The sequence below is a fragment of the Haliotis rubra genome, unplaced genomic scaffold (assembly GCF_003918875.1).
Source record: "Haliotis rubra isolate DU_JTF1 unplaced genomic scaffold, ASM391887v1 Scf39, whole genome shotgun sequence".
Classification (NCBI taxonomy): Eukaryota; Metazoa; Mollusca; class Gastropoda; order Lepetellida; family Haliotidae; genus Haliotis; species Haliotis rubra.
Genome location: NW_025767068.1, coordinates 2,034,247 through 2,057,675, shown reverse-complemented (window position 1 = coordinate 2,057,675; position 23,429 = coordinate 2,034,247). Strand labels below are relative to the sequence as shown.

The 23,429-nt window shown below is 38.8% G+C and overlaps 2 protein-coding genes across 2 annotated transcripts in view; one reads left to right on the top strand and one right to left on the bottom strand.

Annotated features, from left to right (window-relative positions):
• The window catches only part of LOC124286678 (fringe glycosyltransferase-like), a 62,409-nt gene extending 47,318 nt beyond the window's left edge, over positions 1-15,091 (bottom strand). Inside the window, exons 1-4 of the mRNA XM_046723085.1 lie at positions 15,039-15,091; positions 4,636-4,685; positions 3,087-3,129; positions 1,758-1,817 (exon numbers count right to left, since the gene is read on the bottom strand). Coding sequence (XP_046579041.1) covers positions 1,758-1,817; positions 3,087-3,129; positions 4,636-4,685; positions 15,039-15,091 — 206 coding nt within the window. The remainder of the gene's footprint in view (positions 1-1,757; positions 1,818-3,086; positions 3,130-4,635; positions 4,686-15,038) is intronic.
• A 2,544-nt stretch (positions 15,092-17,635) lies between these two features.
• LOC124286723 (syntaxin-8-like) overlaps positions 17,636-23,429 on the top strand; it is a 48,064-nt gene continuing 42,270 nt past the window's right edge. The window contains 2 exon segments of the mRNA XM_046723149.1: positions 17,636-17,731; positions 21,718-21,817. Of these exon segments, the coding sequence (XP_046579105.1) occupies positions 17,676-17,731; positions 21,718-21,817 (156 nt within the window). The 5' untranslated portion in view covers positions 17,636-17,675.

Sequence of the window (23,429 nt, the reverse complement as noted above, 5' to 3'; positions counted from 1 at the left end):
CAGTTGTGATAGCCAGGTCTCCCTCCCTTACCAACCAGGCCATCAGTGTAGCTGAACACAGACACCCTGGCAGATAGATACCACTGCTCCCTACATAATGACAAGTCAGTTGTGATAGCCAGGTCTCCCTCCCTTACCAACCAGGCCATCAGTGTAGCTGAACACAGACACCCTGGCAGATAGATACCACTGCTCCCTACATAATGACAAGTCAGTTGTGATAGCCAGGTCTCCCTCCCTTACCAACCAGGCCATCAGTGTAGCTGAACACAGACACCCTGGCAGATACCACTCGTGTTCTGCTCTCTACACAATGAAATCTTCTCCGGTGTGTTCACCACTATTGATCTCAATGGACTCAGCAAGGAGCACCAAGTAATCAGAAATAGATTGTCAAGTTTTGGAAGCAAAGCAAATTTCATTTCACCTCACAAACTCCTGCAATTTCATATCAATGGCCAACTCATGCGAGAAGTAATTCATGAAGGACCACGTAAAATCAGTTGGAAAGTTTGAGTTTGGATTTTTCATTTCCTACAGAACTTGACGTGTAAAGATGATAAGTGGCTGCTTTGTGCTGATAAACGCCATTGAAAATAAGAAATAAACACTGCCAAATAGTTCTACACACATTTATAACACCAATATTGATTTTGAAAAATCTGTATCATAACAATCTGTGAACGGGAAAGACAACCATAAAAGAATTGATTTTCTTGGCTATGAATGATCATATTGTGATCACTCAGAGCAAAACAGGAAAAACACCCATGAACATCGTTACCAGCAAGTTTTATGATCCTGAGCAGTCACACAACTTGGGTGTCCGACACTGCCTCATGTTTCACATCAGCAACCAGTAGTTACACAAACTTTAATCTGCTATTCTCTATGGTGCTATTCCTTCAAAACATACACACTTTATCTGTCATTTAAGATGCAACTTTCCAGATGTTTTTGTTTTAATAAAATCAAATATTTAAGGAGGATTTAATGTTGTAGTTCTTTTGTTAGAACAAAAGCCATTTCCAGTAATAAAAATTAACTTCAACTAAAAGCATACTTTATTTTATGATGGTATTCCACAGCAATGAAACAGTTCAGTTAACTTTGTTAATATCTGATTTGAGAACCCCATCAACTAAAGTAAGTAGATTTATTTCAAACAGATGTGGACAAACAGGCTTCTTACAAAGCAAGAACTGTTCAGGCACCCCTATCACATGACAGTCATGTGACCACTCCAGCTGAAACTGTGTTCCCACAAAGAGCCTCAATGTCACTTGTTTGACCACATGTGAACTGGCAGTGGTAGGGTTTCATCTACTAGGGGTTATCAAAGGGCTACAGCTCACTCAGGTCAAAGATGTAAATTGTGAAGATTTGGAAAGCTTGTGGCTGGGACAGGTTTGTGGACTGGTAGTGGTTGGAAATACTGCGACTTTGGAGTGCCAGTGGATGAGAAAGCTGCAGTATCAGCATATATTTGATCTCCTCCCTCCCTCTGGTTTGTTCATAAAAGTCTCTACATGCTGTTGGATTCCCTGATAATATTATTTCATTGAGCCATATACACATTACATCAGTCTGTAACAGTACAAGTTGAAGGGAGACTGATGAAAAGACAAAGGGTTAACAAGCAAAGTTTCACAGGGAGGAAACATACATATGGAAAATACCAAAAAACAACAACAAACACCCCTCCAAAAACAAACAAACAAAAACACACCAAAAAACAAAACAAGTAAAATGCTTACCTTTTATTTGAGTCCAAATATGCATCATATTCTGAAGCCATTTTACAGCATAATGCATTCCTGAAACAGAATGTCACAGAGGATTGTAGTAAAAATTGATATTCACAAGTACCAGGATTTATGTACACCTTCCTTATGGTAATATTGGACAAAAATGATACAAATACCTAATCTAAATTAACATTCCTTTATTTATTTCCTAACTGTCAAGCCAAGAGGACTTTGTTTATTGTAGATAAATCCCTTGAGTATCAAAAGTAATACAGTGACTCATGTAGACTTATAAACTAAGTAGCCTTGGCAGGCACATGGGGAGAAAATAGTAACTGATATATTGTTCCCAATTGAATTGTAACCATGTTAACACTGCAATCAATGCAATAATGTAAACTAAACATTTTAACCACTTCTTCCTCGGTGGTGCTTCATTAATCTGTTACCTTCATAGCACTGTACAAAACCATGACATTGACAGCAGTCATTATAATATCAACGAGGATTGGCAAATTATGAGTTACAATTTTGGAATTATACTGACAGTTACTTCAGCCTTGAGACAGAATATTTAGTGATAAAAGAATCCTTGCCATATACATCCCTATATATACGGATCAACTGTAATATTCATTTCCAAATAATGTCACTTCTAACTATAGAAACATACACAAAGAAACCTTTTCCTCAGAAAAATAGATTCTTAAATCTTACAAGATAAAATATGATTTCAATATATAACTTCCTGGTTCAGTTTGTGATTGTTTGTTGTGTCCTGGATGAGTCTACCCCGGATTCAGTAAAATGTACCGGTATTGAAAAGTAACAACAATAAAAGTATTTCTTTTTCTGTAACGATAATAGTAATAAGATCATGTAACAGTCTGAGTGCCACTCATCTGAGTTATATATCTAAAGTTTATAAGAAGCAAATTTTTAATATTCACTGTCATGAAGTTCAGGAGAGATTATTTGTTTATTGCTGAAAGCCACAATCAAAATCAACTATATGACAACAGCCTGTACATAATCAAGCCTGGACCAGACTATCAAGTGACTGATATTGTGAGCGATACCCCACTCTGCCAGCAATGGCTGGGTTCATAAAGGCAGCTGTTGTCACACAGCAAGGAGTGGGAGACGTTCAGTTGAACCAGACATTCTCATCACAATTCCACCTCCATACGTGTCAATTCCTACTCACGGCATATTTCAAAGCAGGAAGGAAACACATACTGAGGGCACATGCAACAATGAGTAATGTTACAACACTGAATGGTGACACATCCGGAATATATGTAGTTCAAGAAATTGAAAGGTGAAGATTGTTCTTACTTATCATGAGTTGAAGGGCACTTGGTATTTATCACATGTCCACCTGAAACATTGAAAATAGGGTGATTATTTCAACATTTATTTGGGGGAATTCAGTGGAACACTAAGTAACACCTTAGATATTGAGGGTAATGATAATGACTTTTAGCTGTTCCGGGAGTAATGGTACTCTCTTGTGTGTCACAGAGAACCCACCCAGGGTCAGCTGATATCAATTCTACCATGACAATGAAGAATGAGCTAGGGTTAAGAGTCTGTTTTCACAAGACACATTTAAGATTAAACTCAATAGATCACCTCAACATTTGAAACAGAATAGGTTTATCTCCATTCTACTAATACTAAAACATGTTTCCTTTAATCAGACTCTTTCTTCACGATTTTTATGAATGTTAGCTGTTATAATCCATGGTGAACCATGTGAGCATTCAAAACAGATTAGATTCATCTCATGAACAGTGATCGGAGAGAACAACCAACCTGACTCACATTTACTCCACAGATATTTCAAAACATTTACATCTAATAACATCAATAACATGTCTGATCTCCAAACAATGACAAACTTGAGTAAAAATACAGACTGTTCATAACGGAGACATCCACACAGATCATTTCCAGTTTACAATAGATATGGAAGAACACACATTAAAGCATCCAACACAATAAAACCTGTCTGATCTAAAAATAATGATCAACTGAACTTCTCCAGACAAAGATCAAACCAGGCAGTCATACAGAGACAAGATGGTACTATTTATTACTATCACAACCACATCTATCTTTCCAAGGAAGAAGATTAACGAATCGGGTATCTTTCCTTGCCGCTTTAATCTGATGTTTTTGGCATTTCTCCTTTAATCCAAAAGCAAAAGGTCTTCTCACGACAACCACACAACCTTCCTGTATTCATGTACTATATATTTGATTATCAAAAAAGTTGTAAACATCACTGAATACGAATAATATGCTACTGGCCCTTGAGTCAGTTGACTTCAATTGGGCAGTACTGCCACACTGGGCACAATATACAGTAAGATAGTCTGTCTCACAGTCCCTGAACCACATTTATTTCCCTACTGCCAAGCCCTCTCTGCAGTGCTAAAGCCCTAAATAAAGCAAGTCTAGATTTCCTCAGGTTCTGAATCTCTGGTCTCCCTAGGGCTCCTTTTCAATATAAATGGGCTTGTTTGTTACTATCAAAATTATATATATTCAGAGACTACGCCTTAGTCTAACAGTAAGACAGCAACTGGTGCTGGAGAGACAAGGAGCCAGGAACTGCTGTGTATCAGACATGAGAATGGCAAAGCACAAAAAACACTGAAAATTGGGGGTCTTTTTATTGCAGATTTACATCGATCTCAAAAACGTTCAAAATGAAACAAAAATCCCGGAAATCCCGCAGAAAATTCTTATGTCTGGTGTATTTATCCATATATCTTGTGTCTCAGTCACTACCAACTTTTTATCGCCTACCAAAGATATTTCCCTTCATGATTTAGACAGCACCTCAGACAAATGATTTCCACAATAGTTGTAACCTTACCTGTTTGTTCTTGTAACTTTTTTATCGTCCTCGTCTGTGAAGAAAAACGTCTGAAAATAATAATAGAGAATCAATAACAAGATATCAGTGATGAGCCAAAATGAAAGCCGTACAGAAGATATTCATTATGAAATTTGATGTTGGTTTCGCTAGGCTCCATTACCTGCTTCCTGTTTGTTTCCAAGAAAGACATAAATCCTGAATGCCATCTGAGTCACAACTTGACAGCTTGACATTCCCTGTGTGAAGCTGGGCATTAATGCGCTTCTACACACAATAGAGCCAGTGCAGTTGAACGGACATCATGCATATGTTTTATGTAGACAGGAATAATGTACAGGCAAAAATGCACATTTAAGTTATATTTCTCAGATATGCAAAATGAGGAAGAAAAAAGGCACAAGTCAAATGAAATTACCCTGTTCATTTGATGACATCATTCCTCACAAAACATCAAGTTAAAGACAGATGCCAAATTTTTGCAAGAAAAGCAAACAATGGCCTACCTACCATGTGTATATATTTCAGCTGTTATTCAGGTTAACTGGCTATGCCATGTACAAACTGAGCTCAACTGGTGCTGCACAAATAACATAACTGGTGACGAACTGTCTCTAGCAAGGAATCTGATTTTGTCAGACATCCTATAATCTTGTCCCTGCATACAAATTTTATTGACAGTGCGCTCTGATGCAAATTCAATACTGATAAATATGACATGTAATGGTAACTGACTCATATGCCTGTATAGCAGTAGTAATAGACATAAAAAATCAATACTATCTGATTCAAAACCCAAGCACTGTGTCTGGTGCCTCCTTGTTTTGTTGTTGTCCATCATAGACCCTACATTTCCAGGACTTCCGAAGTTCTAGAGATATGATCATATCAGATGCATGTTCAGTAGGTGGAGACTACAGTCCGTTTGAGTCAGAAATGGACAGATGAATTGCAAATTTTATCATTGTACAAAATTGCCACATAAATATAAATAGTACACGTTTATCATTTACTAATACCCAACAGCTTTCTTATGTTTGAAATTTTCCGGACTCCACCAAAAAAGTTGTTTAAGAAACAATCAACATTGAAAATGCAAAAGTTGTTATCTGTCGCAGCGGGGTGAAACCGCAGAAACCGAACAGCCAGTCATGGCGGGGGACATCTCAAAATCTATTCCGGGAGACCTGTAGGTTCCTTGTCTGTCGTAGTGTCATAGTCACGACTTAAAGGGATGACAAGTGGTGCCACAGTTGCCTGTTGTAAGCCATCCCGAGACCAGTAACCTTGTTCAATGACAATAGCTACCTTGTTGACACAGTTTTGCCAAGTTTCAGTCGTGATTTTGTTAAGGGATTCCTTAACCAAAACCTCTACGTCACGTAATCTAAAAGTTGTGTTTGATCTGGCAACATCTCCTTTGACAATACCTCATATAATTTCAATGGGGTTAAGGTCACAGTGATAGGGTGGAAGTCGCAGAATATCGTGACCCTTACTTTTTATGTAACTGTCAACTTTGTAGAAAGGTTAACCTTTGTGGGTTTTTATGATCTCATATAGCTGAGGCTTCGTTGCATTTGAAGGCCGTGCGATCTGAAATTTGTCGAGCCATGATATCATGTCACCTTTTCGACTGTTTGATGTCGGGGATTTACTGTCTAGACTAACAACTAGTCTCTGAAATGAACATATTTTACTGGAAAAAGTTCATAGTAAAAAAATATAAAATTATAATGAAAAGGAGCCCTGAAGCTGAAGAAATCTAGACTTGCCACATTTTCTAGACTTGTGTGGGCTTTCTTGGATATATTTGCTTCAGGGTCTGTACGACAGACTAGTCGGGATCCTGCACTCTGTGGTATGGGGCATTGTCCATTACGATAAAAGACTTCTCTGGTAGAGCTGGTACCAACTTGTTTTTAACCCAATCAAGGAAAACCACACCATTCATCTCGGAATGGTAGTCTCTGTTATCTGTGGACTTTGCCCTGAATACCAAGTCGCAGCCTGTGAGAAAGCCCTTGCTGGAGCAACCAGCATGGAGAATGATTAGTCTCTCTCCTTTCCCAAGAGGCAGCTTTCTACGTGACCTCTTATCACCCCCATCGGGTACCCACTGACTGCTGGCAGTGTGCGAGGCATTGACCTAGGTCTCGTCCATGTACACTGGCTCGAACCCTTCCTTGCGCTTCTTTATAACCCTGAGAAAATTATTTCTCAAACGATATCAGGGCGTTCACAGAGTACTGACCTATTTTCCCCCGAAATTTTCTTATAACGATACCCGAAAGAGTGTATGAGTCGCCAGAGTGTGTACTTTGATACTCTGAGGTTGTGTTCTTGCTTCAAATGCTTTTTTAAAATTTTCAGCGACATGTATTTGTTTTCAGAATAGAGCTTATTGATAGACTGCCTTACAAGGTTCTTTTGAAAGTTGTCCAAATGTTTTAATTTGTGTGATTTTGACACGACCCCTACCAATGTTTGTGTTCCAGAACATTTGTCAGTACCCTTGCTGATACTCCTAAAGCTTTTGCTGCCCACTTACGGAATTTATTAATGGCATAAAATGGTTTGCCCCTTTCAGCTTCAGCACGGAAAAAATCGTACACTTTAATCATCAACTGTTTCACGTCAGCATTCAACTTCATTTTTCATCAGGCATGTGTATCCCAAGCACGACGAGATAGTGGCTGTTCCGTTTCTGCGGTTTCACCCCGCCGCGACAGATAACAACATTTGCGTTTTCAATGATGATAGTTTCTTAAACAACTTTTTTGGTGGAGTCTGGAAAATTTTCAAACATAAGAAAGCTGTTGGGTATTAGTAAATGATAAACATGTGTACTATTTATATTTATGTGGCAATTTTGTACAATGATAAAATTTGCAATTCATCAGTCCGTTTCTGACTCAAACGGACTGTAGTGCTGGAGCGATTAATCGTAGGATCGGTTAATCGGTCAATCTAAGTCAAAATAAATGATTGTCGATTACAAATAAACTGCAGATCGATAGTCGGAAATAATCATTATTTGGATGCACATACATTAAAACTTTTTATTCTACCTTGTCATGTTTTCTTATACTGAACACTCTGGTTGTCATTGCTTGTTTACCTCTTAAACGGAAGCTGTGTACTACACAAGTGCGCATGCCTCCCCTGTCAGCCAATGGTAATGCCAGATATATTTAGATTGGGGTGTCCTCACTCTCCTATCCAGAGTTCCGTGCGGCAAGTCAGCATAGTACCTCTGCCACAGGCCAGAAAAATGTGACGATTTGTCACATCTTGCAATGTCCATTCCATATTATGTACAGATTTCTTTTACTCTTTTATTTTTGACGAGTGTACACATCTAACTAATCATCTTTAATAGAATCGTTTAGTTTCACTGAGAAAATATCCAAAAACACGTGACACTATTTTGATTTGCATAGCGATCCTTTGTTTATATAGGTTGTACGGATCCACGTGCTGTCATCGAAGCTGATGGAGAGCAAAGGATGCAGCCAGTTTGATATCTAAATATGTACTGTCATAGACCTTACTGTCGCAGTTGTGGAAGAATATATATGTAACAATGTAAAACGTTATGAAGAGAGCGCTGAAAAGCTTTCGTGAGTCCAGTCTCTTCTTATTATGAATATGCGCGTTTGTTTACAAACAAGAGAAAAGTCTGGTCACGTGATATGCAAATTAGCCTGTGGCAGTGATGTTATGTTAGTCATCGCTGTGCCGGAGTGTGGGGTGTCCTATTTTGTCATTGAAATACTACGAGTTGTAAAGTGGTTTATAGAAATTATTTAATATTCATGAGCAAACTCTGCAAAACTCATTCGTCCAATCATGCAACAAAACGTCAAAATACGACCCCGATGTTACAAATTAGCTACTTTCTAATTGGCTGAAAGCGGGAATTCCTTGAGTTGCATTTGCATACAAACACGTGACTTACATGATAGAGCTATTTTCAGTTTCATGAATTCTCTTAAACTTTTGATACAGTGGTTGATTATAATACTTCCCAGAATAAAGTTTGTGTTTCAACCTTAAGGCAATGTCTTTGTTCACTCTTCAACATAAACAAAAGTTTTTTTAAAAAATGGCATGCCATGAAAATAAATCTACCAGCGAGGTCACATGACTAGTAGCATGATCTTGTAAGGTGTGAGGTCAACTAAGCAGACGAAACATTAATGGCATCTTTGGAGTAAAGATTTAGGATCTTTGTGCATTTGATTATGAGGTAGATATTGCATTAAGGATCCCTGAGTTAAAATTAATGTCTTGTGGGTTTTTTATACTGTTGCCTATGCATGGAAACTTGCTTCGTAGCATATCGATGTCAGAACGAAAGCTGGGGATTGCCTTGTTGTCATTCGGGATGCTTCTCATGGATTTTCTCGCATTTACGTGCAATAAACAGGAATTGTAATGGGCGATCAAAAACATATAACGATCGGAAACGTAAGACGATAGGATACTTGATCATGTTGATGATCCAAAGACGCTGCAAATGTAAGTAACTTGCTAGCATTAACAATTGACAAGTGCTGACAACATCCCGGAAGTTAGTTCGCTAACGTAGGTATTTGACAATGAAATGACTGTCCAAATGATTATAATTGAGCGATTATCGATCTGACACTAGCGATTATCGATCTGAAAAAATGTAACGATAACCACCTCTAGTGGAGACAGATACCATTGTCAGCTTTAGCGTGTGATGTAACAGCTGAGGCATGAGTATAACAGGGTAAAGAGTATTGTACCCAAAAAAAGTGAAGAATTCCTATTCACATAATATCAATAACAGAGATGAAATTATACCCATATGAAAAAGAGTGACAAGGAGGCAGAAATTTGAAAATAATCAATTTGTCAACTGACAGAACACATTAAGTGGAACAGCTTCAGTGACAATGAAGGCTTGATCACCATGAAGTGTCCCTTTCCAGTGACATCAATAGATGAAGGATTGGATTTTCATAAGATGATTATTGATTTTGTGACACAAGATTCTTATTTAACTGGCTGTGAAGTAATTTCCAGGAACATAGTGTGTCACATTGAAACATAATGAGAAACAGATGCCATCAGCTGAGTCTTACTTGCAGACAGTTGAAGGACACAGGGTATCATGTTGGTTATACATCTCCATCAGCCATGACCTTAAAAAAATATATAGGGAAGACAGATCCCCCACTCCCGGTACCTCTTGCTTGTCACCCTGTGCTTCTTGCTTCCTGCTTGTGACCCTTGTCTGTCTCACAGTTCCCAAACCCGCATTATTTTCCCTACTGCCTAGCCCCCCCCCAATGCTAAGAGCCTCAATGAAGCAAGCCTAGATTTCTTCAGGTTCTGAATCTCCCATCTCATTGGGGCTCCTTTTCAATTCAAATGGGATTATTTGATACTATCAAAATTATATATATTCAGAGACTAAGTATTAGTCTATTGTCACTCCTGCTTGCCGTCTTAATGTACTGACAAGGACAGGTAAGTTATGCAAGTCGTCAAACTTCTTGATAGTCTGCAAGGCAGAGGCTACCACAAATCTGGAGGGCAATTCAATATCTTATAATCCCAGGGACATTGTCGCATTGTCGCCCTCACAAAAACAAACAAAAAGTGGCAAAAGAGTGACAAAAGAACATTTTGGCCATTGTCGCATCATCGCTATGTCAAGCTTTGAATAATATTTTTTTATTCGTCCAAACAGCGAGAATGTGACAATTTTCAAGTTTAAAATATGCTGTGTTGTCAACCTATCTAAAAGCCTTAAAATGTGTGACAATGCCACAGTGCCTCATAAGATAAGATATTTATTGCATAGCATTCCATGAAGAAACAGTGGCAATATTCTATAAACTACAAATATAAACACAGCAGGTACAAGAAATACAGATACCTTTCACACATCTTGGAGTGATATGTGAGGATATCTCGTCTAAAGAATTTACTGGTCAGCCGCTAATGTCTTTTGATCCTGTCTGTGATACTGATATTAGAAAGATCATTATGTCCTCCAAGATAACAAGCTGTCACCTGGATCCTGTACCTACCAAGTTCTTTATGAAAATTCTTGACACTCTTCTACCCACAGTCACAAGTATTGTCAACAAAAGTTTGGTAACTGGCATCTTTCCCTCCTGCTTCAAAACCGCCGTGATAAAGCCCCTTATAAAGAAGCATTCACTAGATTCTGAACAGTATTCCAACTACCTAACCGGTTTCAAACTTATCTTTTGTCTAAAGTGCTGGAGAAAGTTGTGAAACACCAGTTAACTCGACACCTTAATAAGTTTCAGTTAATGGACAAGCATCACTCTGCGTACAGAGCGTCACACAGTACAGAAACAGCTTTGAATTGTGTGTTGGACAAGGTCATTAGTGCTGTCGACTATAATAGCATTGCCATGCTTGTTATGCTGGACCTTTCGTCTGCATTTGATACCATTGACCATGACAGGTTAATGGATCGACTGCATACTGAATTTGGTATCTCTGGAACTGTTCTGAAATGGTGCCTCTCATACTTGTCTGACAGGACTCAGTCTGTACAAATTGGTGAACTCCAATCATCTCCCTCAGTACTCAAATGTGGTGTACCCCAAGGTTCCGTGTTGGGACCAGTCCTCTTCACGATGTATACTAAATCCTTGGGTCACCTTATAGCACAGTACCGGATCACTAGCCACTTCTATGCTGATGATTCGCAATTGCTTGATAAATTGGATCTGTCAGAGACTAACCAAGCCTCCACCATACACAACATGGAGTTGTGCCTCAGTGACGTCAAGTCCTGGATGACAGCAAATATGCTGAAAATGAATGACAGTAAAACAGAGGCAATACTCTTTGGTCCACCTGCTAGGCTGAAAAAGTGTCACTTTCATCATCTTCAAATTGGGGACTCTTCGATCCATTTCTCCAGTGTTGTGAAAAATCTGGGAGTCTACTTGGATAGCAGTCTCTCCATGGAAACTCATATAAATCAGCTGTGCAAAACTATTCACTATCACCTCCGTAACATATCCAGCATTAAGCCACCAACTGACCCAAGACACCACCGCGCTCTGCTTGTTCGCTCCCTCATTCTGTCAAGATTGGACTACTGCAACAGTCTGCTTACACGTGTCTCCAAAACCCAGATAAAGCGCCTACAATCTCTCCAAAATAAAGCTGCCCGTCTTGTTAGCCGTTCTAAGCCGTCCAGTGACATACAGTTCATTCTGGATTCCTTACACTGGTTACGGATCCATGAAAGAATTCATTTCAAGGTACTCACTCTCGCTTACCAGTGTGTTAACTCCACGGCTCCCTCATACTTGTGTGATCTTCTCACACCATACACTCCTGCTCGTGCCCTCAGATCCAGTAACCAACACCTGCTGGATCCTCCATCATTCAACCTCAAGACATTTGGTGCCCGTTCTTTTGCTTCAGTTGCAACCGCACTAACTCACTTCCACTTAAATTACGTACACCTCCATCCTTTCAAGTGTTCAAGCGTAACCTCAAAACATACCTTTTCAGTCGATATAACTGGTAACTCTCTCCAAGCTCATATTTACTACAATACTGATTCATGTGACTTTTTGATGTGTTTGTTTTTAAACATTTGTGCGCGCTTTGAGCATGCCCCTTTGTGGTATGGAGTATTGCGCAGTATAAGTACCCTTATTATTATTATAAATGATGTACATTATAACAACTTTTACAAATCATGTGGTATAATGACATGGAAATAATATATGAAGAGACTATGATAATATACAGAATTCATTTAAAGTTGTAAAGATGGTGACATATTTTGGAAATTGTGTCAGGACTTCTGTTTGTGAAAATTATTAGGAATTGTTCTTTTCTAGAGAGTGTAGCAAATTCTGTGTCATAATATAGCATTGTTATACTTGGTACATGATATTATATGGTGTTGCTCATCGTCTAAGACTTTGCACATTTCACAGAGAATGAATAAGTCGCATTGTTGGGTTGTCACCCTTTTCGATTACTGGTGCGCAGGTGTAGTCAGTCAGTCTATGCATGTACTGAAATAGTTATACACATATTCAGACACCAGTGGTCTGTTGTTACCTACAATGGTTTCAGAACCAGAATAGTAATGACAATGGGGGCTGCTGTTCTTGAAGTTAATGGTTTTTAAAATGTCTTATAAACCTATCTCTGATTTTCTCTGCAGTCAAGTAGGTTCCTTCCAGAATCGGGTAGACCTCTGCCGTGACTTTGCACCGATCATTTCTAAACCCAGGCTTTGAAGTACACGTTTCGAAACCTCATATCGGGTTATATTTCGATCATTTTGTAACCTAGGTTTTGAAATGGTCGTTATTTAACCTGATATATCAGGTTTTGTAATGACCATTATTTATGATTGATACAACTATGTTTTCCTATGACTGATCGTAAAATATCTCATTATTGCAAACTTCCATTAAATAGTGGTGATAACTGGTTTCGAACCCGCAACCCTTAGCTCTAGCTTTGCGGTTTTATCCACTAGGCTACGAAGGATCGCTGTGGAGAATGGGATTGTTTGTCAGTATGAACCATGTATTCCTCACAAGACGGGTACTGCGGGCAGCGCACATGCAGGATACGGTAGCGCGTGTTGACACTACCTGTTTCATCATTTGCGGGCTGTTCCATCAATGTTGTTCTTCTCAGTACATGCACAAATTGAAAATAATACATATTTGTGTTTTACATTCATGACGGTTCATAAGTCGGGTCGGGATGAGAGCAGCAGTGACGGAGCTTGTAAAACTGAGGACGAAGCTCGGAGTCTTGTTTTATCCTTTACTTCTCTCCAGACCATCTTTTTGCCATATTGATCAAATCTACAAAAATACCTCCCTCAAAACTTTTAACTTTTGTAGTAAGGACTGCTTTGAGGGTCTCGGTTGCCATGTTGTCCTACCCTGACTGGCATCTGTTCTGAAGTGAGGGCTGCTTTGAGGGTCTTGATTGTCGTGTTATCCTGACTGACTGGCATCTGTTCTGAAGTGAGGGCTGCTTTGAGGGTCTTGATTGTCGTGTTATCCTGACTGACTGGCATCTGTTCTGAAGTGAGGGCTGCTTTGAGGGTCTTGATTGTCATGTTGTCCTGACTGACTGGCATCTGTTCTGAAGTGAGGGCTGCTTGGAGGGTCTTGCTTATCGTGTTATCCTGACTGACTGGCATCTGTTCTGAAGTGAGGGTTGCTTGGAGGGTCTTGATTGCCGTGTTACCCTGACTGACTGGCATCTGTTCTGAAGTGAGGGCTGATTTGAGGGTCTTGATTGCTGTGTTACCCTGACTGACTGGCATCTGTTCTGAAGTGAGGGCTGCTTGGAGGGTCTTGATTGCCGTGTTACCCTGACTGACTGGCATCTGTTCTGAAGTGAGGGCTGCTTGGAGGGTCTTGATTGTCGTGTTATCCTGACTGACTGGCATCTGTTCTGAAGTGAGGGCTGCTTTGAGGGTCTTGATTGCCGTGTTACCTTGACTGACTGGCATCTGTTCTGAAGTGAGGGCTGCTTGGAGGGTCTTGATTGTCATGATATCCTGACTGGCATCTGTTCTGAAGTGAGGGCTGCTTTGAGGGTCTTGATTGTCATGTTGTCCTGACTGACTGGCATCTGTTCTGAAGTGAGGGCTGCTTGGAGGGTCTTGATTGTCGTGTTATCCTGACTGACTGGCATCTGTTCTGAAGTGAGGGCTGCTTGGAGGGTCTTGATTGTCGTGTTATCCTGACTGACTGGCATCTGTTCTGAAGTGAGGGCTGCTTTGAGGGTCTTGATTGTCGTGTTATCCTGACTGACTGGCATCTGTTCTGAAGTGAGGGCTGCTTTAAGGGTCTTGATTGTCGTGTTACCCTGACTGACTGGCATCTGTTCTGAAGTGAGGGCTGCTTTGAGGGTCTTGATTGTCATGTTGTCCTGACTGACTGGCATCTGTTCTGAATTGAGGGCTGCTTGGAGGGTCTTGCTTGTCCGTGTTATCCTGACTGACTGGCATCTGTTCTGAAGTGAGGGTTGCTTGGAGGGTCTTGATTGCCGTGTTACCCTGACTGACTGGCATCTGTTCTGAAGTGAGGGCTGATTTGAGGGTCTTGATTGCTGTGTTACCCTGACTGACTGGCATCTGTTCTGAAGTGAGGGGCTGCTTGGAGGGTCTTGATTGCCGTGTTACCCTGACTGACTGGCATCTGTTCTGAAGTGAGGGCTGCTTGGAGGGTCTTGATTGCCGTGTTACCCTGACTGACTGGCATCTGTTCTGAAGTGAGGGCTGATTTGAGGGTCTTGATTGCCGTGTTACCTTGACTGACTGGCATCTGTTCTGAAGTGAGGGCTGCTTGGAGGGTCTTGATTGTCATGATATCCTGACTGACTGCATCTGTTCTGAAGTGAGGGCCTGCTTTTTCCTGAGGGTCTTGATTGTCATGTTGTCCTGACTGACTGGCATCTGTTCTGAAGTGAGGGCTGCTTGGAGGGTCTTGCTTATCGTGTTATCCTGACTGACTGGCATCTGTTCTGAAGTGAGGGCTGCTTGGAGGGTCTTGATTGTCATGTTATCCTGACTGACTGGCATCTGTTCTGAAGTGAGGGCTGCTTTGAGGGTCTTGATTGTTGTGTTACCCTGACTGACTGGCATCTGTTTTGAAGTGAGGGCTGCTTTAAGGGTCTTGATTGTCATGTTATCCTGACTGGCATCTGTTCTGAAGTGAGGGCTGCTTTGAGGGTCTTGATTGTCTTTCTATCCTGACTGACTGGCATCTGTTTTGTAGTGAGGGCTGCTTTGAGGGACTTGATTGTCTTTTTATCCTGACTGGCATCTGTTTTGAAGTGAGGCCTGCTTTGAGGGACTTGATTGTCATGTTATCCTGACTGGCATCTGTTCTGAAGTGAGGGCTGCTTTGAGGGATATGTTTTTACTTTCTATCTTGTCTCTGAGGACTTATTTTTGTGACGGTACTACTTAGAAGGTACCTGAACTTGTAACCCGGCCCCATGAGATGTGTTTCTGTGACATATTCTTGGGTGTTGTTGTTTTCTATAACACACCGTTGTTTAGCCATCTGTGAATCATGGAGCCAATGGTCCGATTTTGTTTAACGCTCAGTGTGAATATGTATTTTGAATTTGATCCAAAATATGCAGATTAGTAACTTTAAAATAGTTAACGGGTACTTGGATCATGTGGATACCTGTCATTTTCCTCTCACTTTAGTCAAATGGAATAGGAAAATGTATTTATTGTTAATTGTTATGGAATAGCATATACCAGAGTACTTTTAACTACAAATCTCAAGCAGAGCCATGTGTACAGTGTTTGAGGACTGTAAACTAGTCATATTATGAGATAACAATAACCAACCTTTTTTCGAAGGGGTGATGTTTTATTTTAAGGGTGACATTTTTGTGTTTTGGGACTCTTTTAGGGGTCATATACTGATATAATCTAATTTGTGTAACTTAATTCAGCTCTAAGAACATGATGTAAGCCCTATTGGATAATATTCATCTTGTTGGAGGGTATAGATATTGACACTAGGCCACACAAGAGTGAACATTTTGACAAAATATTAAGAATAGAACAAAGTATATATATACAAGTATCATACTTGAAAATGATACAAGAACCTGTATTGAAATGTCGTGCTCTAGAATAAAGAAGTTGCCATCCATATATACTTGTTCTATCTGACTTCCAACTTCTAAAATGCCACTCAAACAAAGAAGTCAAAATATTAAGAAGAAACACATCTGTGATACATAGCAAATAGCAGATCTGGTCCAAATTTTACTGAGACCCACAATGTCAATCTTCAGTAAAAATTTAAGACTCATTACAACAGTTTACATTTTTGTTTGAAAAATAATTTGTCCTATACTGCTATACATTCAGTTTATAAACAAAATACAAAAAGGTCCAAACAATAAATACTGACGTGGTCTGAAACAGATGTGTAACTCAAAAATATTTTTTTCCTCGATCTAAATTTGGGTGAGAAACCTGTGTTAAACTGGTAACAGTAACTGTGACTGAGAAAAGAATGAGACACTTCAGGGAGAAATGTTATACATTGCATGAAATATGGTCTATCACTGGCAACCACTTCGCCATATGTTTTTACCAGGAGCTAAAGGTTAGTACTTTTGTCCTATTGACAAGCTGGATGAAGTGTGTTCAGAATTGAAACAAATCAAGTCAAACACGACTTGTCATCAATTCTATACTCACAGCCCAAGTCAATATACAAATCGAAAAAGTGAAGTGATTCACACCATTGTTTGAGCAATGTGTACCGTTAGAGCTACTCAACCGAGACCATGAGCAAGACTCCCCTAACAGTTATATAGAACATACGCTTAAAATATTGCTCACGCGTTCAAAATATAATTTGTAACGATCAAATGTTTTGAAAACTCACCTGCTCTCTTGCTAAAGTGAACCATGTTTTTAAGATGACTCCAACGCGTGTCTCATGGAACTTTTTTGAAGTTTTTACACTGATGAAAATGTCAGAAAGTTCTGTACGTCTGTGTTGACGATGTTTGAAAAGTAATCTGTCGTCGAACGCTCCATTTTTTGTCACCGCACTGACATGAGCTAATTTGTGTGCATCTTCAGGAATAGACTTTGCACTTCTTTGCTTCCTATGAAAGTGAATATTCTTAAATGCATCTTCAACAGGTCTTTGGTTTCCGCCATTGTTGACTTGGACTTTCGAAGGACTGTCACCAACTTTTCTCTGATAAGCATGAGCGAGCAGGCCATCTAGCCGAAAAAGTGAAGATCTCACAAATAAACAAAAAGCAACGAAAGCGGTCAATATCACCGCATTTCGTAATGAACGACGCATAATACGTCCCCACATATCCAACGCGAGTCATGCGATGGTTCTGATTTGCGATACCCTACATTCCAGTGCACGACTGTGGGAACTTTCGTCTCTCGCGACCTCGCTGACAGCTATAAATAGCCCCACGCGGGGTCGATGTTGAAGTTCTAAAGGCCAGTGGGCATGCGTAAAGACAGTCGGTGGTTAACTTCCGTCAACAAAATGGCAGGTGATTCTTGGTAAGTCACGAGACGCCGATGTCATAATTGAACAGAAGTTATAATTAAGAATAAAATTCTACCCGAAATGAGCAGAAGTGCTATCTATTTGTGTTCCTCAATGTTTCATAAACTGGATGTTCCATTTCCAAACTCTCAGACGAATATTGAATGGATGTTTGTGATTTCGTTGAAGTGTTTTGACGCAATTCCGTGCCATAAAACCATCTTCACGCCTCCCAGTTAGCCAGTGTTCACGAATAGCGTCTGACCCTCTGACAAATCAGGCAGATTTGCCAACGGTCCGATAGAAGTCTGCAACCCGCCGGCCCCAATGTCAGACTCTATATTTCACAATGACTTTGACTGAAGTTGTTATATGTGACATGTGACACTTGTTTGCCCTTTATAAATCTTACGTTTGTTAAAAATTTCAATGCCAATTATAAGAAATGTTGAATATGAAATGTGTGTTTAATTTTATTCTATGGGTCCTGTGAATTTTGAATGGGTCAGACAGACATCTGAAACTTACAGGACCCAATGTCCTGTTACTTTGAAACAGCATCCGTGAACACTGGTTAGCTGTTGATCAAGTTACAACAATCGCCATGAAATTCCATTAAGTGAAATATATACTAAAGCTTGTTATTCACGTTTGAGTGGAAATAAATAAGGGAAAGATTTCCACCCGTACAGTGTTCACGAATGGTGTTTCGAAGTAACACTACCAGGACATTGGGTCCTGCAAGTTTCAGATGTCTGTCTGACCCATTGAAAATTCACAGGACCCATAGAATAAAATTAAACACACATTTCAGATTGAACATTTCTTACAATTGGCATTGAAATTATTAACAAAAATAAGATTTATAAACAGCAAACAAGTGTCACATGTCACATATAACAACTTCAGTCAAAGTCATTGTGAAATATACAGTCAGACACTGGGGCCGGCAGTTTATAGTCTTCTATAACTGTTGGGCGGTGATAACTGTTCGGCAGCCAGTATAGGATCTTTTGGTCACTTAACGAATACCTGATCTTTGTGTAAAGGGGTTATTGACTGAAAAGACTAACTTACCCAAGCACAATTTATTTACTTTTAACATTGTAGTCATGCTAGTGACACAGCCAGTTAGTGAACAGATTGTATAATTGCAGCTTATCACTAAATCAATGTTGTCTTTGGTTTTGTTTACTTGGAGGGTAATTATAATTAGTTGATCCCAATACATGATTCAAAACTGACAGGGTTTGCCAAGTAAGTACATTTGGTTTTATTTTTAAATGATTAGAAGTTTGATTTTTCAAAATATATTATCAGATTACTTCTAAAAGGCCTTGAATGTTTTGTGTGTTGATTACTGACATGTCGATGCATCTCTGTCTATCTTCAGTTTCAGTTTTGTTTAGCCCAAGTATGCAATATTTGAATGTGTGTTTTGTTTTATATAAGAAAGTTCTTTTGGATTCAAGACTGTTTGATGTTGTACTGTCTGATATTAAATGAAACACTGCTGATAACTATTCTCCTATTCTTTGATAATCCACTCGTTTGTCTCCTTTATAGCCTGGATAGGGATCTCTCATTGATCACTCATGTCAAGGGTCAAGCTCATCCTCAAGAAGTATAGACTGTTCATAAATTAGACTTGAAAAACATCCATAATCTGAAAAGTTTGTCAGTTAACTGTGTATGAGGTTGAAGTTACATTTAAGGTGATTGTATTGATTGTTCTTTTACAGAAAAAAAACCTTATCCTGCTGACAATTACATTTAACTTGTTTAAGGTGATGGTAAAGACTGTTCTATTATAGAAAAAAACCATATTGTGCTGACAATTTTAAAGTTTTATGTACATGAAGTAGTGTGTATTCTTTCATTACACATGTAATTACAATCTTTATAACAGACGAAGGTCACAGTAGCCTTGTATTTTTTTGTTAAAGAAAGCTTTTCAAATTTTTCACTGAAACTACACTTGCACTAAAGCTTAAATTGGAAAAACCAAAGAATGGAATTCCTCATGTATTTTCAAAGTACCCCAGTTCATATGTTTTTGCCATATCAATCAGCTATTTTATGGCCAATGTCTTTTCATTTACTCAAGATAATTGCAATATTATTTATTAATATTTAACAAGTGGTTACTATGCAATACGTTTCAGCACAGATAGCATATGTTCCTAAGTATTATATTTACTACCAATTGTATCTTTATGAACGACATTTCTTAAGAGCCACCTGTGTTATTTCAGTTCTATCTTTTGAAGCATATGATGTACTAATGCTTAAAGTTGCGAGTTTTTTGCAAGGTAAGGCCTAAAAAATTGTTGTGGTTCGATTACCCGACCGACCCTTGAATTCTGGTGCCGACCCTAGTTTTTTTAGAGGTATGAATAAAATAAGCTTTCAGATACTATTGTTTTTCCCTGGCACCAACGGACATTGGTCATTCTGATAAAGAAAGTCAACATGATGGCCTCAAGCTTGATTGAATAAACACTTACACATTGATAAATGTATTGTTAGTTCATACTTTACTTCTAAAAAAAGTAAGAATCAGAGAGGAACCTTTATGTCTTTTTTATGTTGTTTTCTGAAGACCTACAGGTATGTCCATCCCTTTTTCTCTATCGGCAGAATATAGCTTTTTGTCTTGCTATTTTTCAACATAAACAGTGCTTATCAAGTAGTTTCATTTCCAAAACAGTCCAGATATCACAAGTAACTAAATTAGATTTTGCATTATATTGATCATATTGTTTTTATGAAACCACAATGGTCTTTCTAAAATGCCCCTAGAGAATGAGAATGTTGTTTTTTTGTCTCAGGATTAATTTTATTGTGGATATGTTTTGGGCCTAGATTAATCAGTTGGCACCAATTACAGTATGATCTAAGGGGGGTAACTCTGTAGTGATTAGTATGGAAAAATATAGCCCTCATACTTTCAATGTGAGGAAAATTTGTGTATATTTTCACACAGCTATATTATCATTAACTTTTTTCTTCCCCTTTAAGTTCATGATGAAACATGTGAGTGAGTGAGTTTAGTTTTACGTCGCACTCAGCAATATTCCAGCTATACGGCGGCGGTCTGTAGATAATAAAGTCTGGACCAGACAATCCAGTGATCAACAGCATGAGCATCGATCTGCACAATTGGGAACCAATGACCTGTGTCAACCAAGTCAGTGAGCCTGACCACCCGATCCCATTGGTCGCCTCTTACGACAAGCATAGGTTACTGAAGATCAATATTCTAACCCGGATCTTCACGGGTTGATGAAACAGGATACTTAAGTGGGGATTCATTGTTTGTGATTGTTGATACTAATGATGTCATATGGAAGGCTGATAAGGGGAAATGATGTACATTCTTGGTGTCAGTTAGGTGCTCACTAGCTGCCCAATGTTAAGTATATTAATCACACAAAAAGAAGTATATTAAACACTCAAAAAGAGAAGAAATAATTATCGTGTTTTGTTATTTAAAAAAATAAAAGTTTCAGTTTTCTTTTAAGCTTGTCCTTTTAGCTAGATATATATTTATTTAATGAGTGTTTCCATAGAGAAAAAGAGTCATGTTTTGGGTAGAACAGAGAATGAGGGCACAAATGTGCCAGTGGTCTCAGGAACTGAAGTTTCTTCCTTTTGACAGGATCTTCTTGTTTGGTTTGAATTCCTGGGTCAAAACCAGGTAATGATCCCTTAACCATTTTTATGTTGATGGGCTCGGGATTGAATACAGTGGTAAACATCTACAACCTGCTTCAATCTGCCTCCATGCTAACTGTAAGCTGACCACACTACCTCTTTGAAATTATTATTACACAATACATTCCCTCCTAGAAATGTTTCTGTATGTCACAGGTCATTAGACTTTGATGAGTGTTATGTCACAGGTCATTTGTAAATGATGTCTTACTAAATAGGTTGTCACACCCGTATGAATTATATTGAAATCTATTTTCTGTTCATGAAGTCCATTATGTTGCAGGTTATCAGACTACGATGTCTGTGCCCGACTTGGGCAAGAAATTATGGAGAAGATCAATGAGAGAAACAAGCACAACCGGACCAGCTCATCATACACAAAGGTACGGCTCTTTTGTCAGTGGCAGGAATTAAACCAAGACCTGCTTATCTGCTAGGAGACATGATTTGTTACTTCTGTTGATTAAGTACAGAAACAACAAGCACAGTGAACACATTAACTTGTCTGGTGATTTTGATGCAACTCCCCGACAAGCTGACTTGCACTGATTTATTATCTCTCAAAGACATCTGAAGTTGATGTATGTCTCCTATTCTGCTAATGTCCTCGCGCTTTTGGTTTGTCAAGGGTTAAAAGAAAAGTGTTATGCTTGGCCCAGGATCAGGTTTGAAATGAAAAAAATATTTTTTTAACTGCTTCTTGTATATGAACCAGTAGACAATTAGTACTATTGTTGTCTTGGCGTGTTCAGCTGTTTTCTTGGACAAGTATTGCCATGGCAGTCTTACTGTGTTCCTTGTGAAGAGAAGCACTTTATGTACCTTGCTGGATGATAATGAACATCATTGTTTAATAAGGTTCACCAAGATGTATTAAAATTATATAACTTTATTCATGGTGTATATTTTTAATATCTATAAAGTCATCTTTCTGTGAGTGTAATTTTTAATGTAGAAACAGGGAAAACACCATGTCAGCATTCTTGTATACATTATGAGCAAATTGTTTGTGGTATATTGTATTGTCTTGTGGAATTGAACTGGCTCATCTTCATTATTTATCATTTAGATTTGTTTTGGCTTCATAAAATACATATATTCTGTAATCAGGGAGAAGGATTAGGAGAGCCTGGGTTTCTTGGAGTCATCACAGAATAAGGACCACTAAATCGTGAACTGAGTTCCACAATATGCAGATGTGCAAGTCCAATAATGTGTTGAATGGATGCAGAAGAAATATATACCAGTATTGCACTCCCAAGGGATAATGACTGTAATATTCATAGAAGTAAATCCTTGTCATGAAATATACAGTTCCTTAATCAAAGTATTTATCAAATCATCCTGTGCAGTACACTTCTCCATTACATTGTTTTACAGGACCCTCACTTTTAATGTAAGGAGACTTGAAATTATTTGGGGTCACTAGACCTTGTGTTTTGTATTGCTTGAACTTTTAACAAGTATCCCTTGACTTTCATGAATAGCTTCAAACCATGGTGTCTGGTTTTAATTTGCTAGGCAAATATAGAAAATAGGTTCATCTTTGACATGGTAAAAAACAGATAGTTTTCATTTGCCAGTTTGCTATGTTTGCCTCTGCTGCATTCAGCCATATTCCATTGATGGTGTTATTGTATTAGCATTACTCAGGGATTTCATTGTAACGATACCTTCACACATTCACATTATCCATTCAAAACAAGAACATACTTAAAAGTGCACAGAACACCTTTGCTGATAACTCTGTCTCCTAAGCCATCAGGAGTTTCCCCCCCTTGATGTCTATCCTTATATGTTGTCAGGTTTAGTCGGGCACTTCTCCACTTGTGGTAGTTAATATAAGGGACCGTTCATAATTTATGGTTAGGGGGTGGGTGATGTTGATTTTATGTGGTGGTCACCAATTGTGTTCTAATTTTGTACATAAATTACTAAAAAGTTATGCTTAAATATTATGGGAAGGGGAGAGGGGATAATTGTTTTTGTACATGA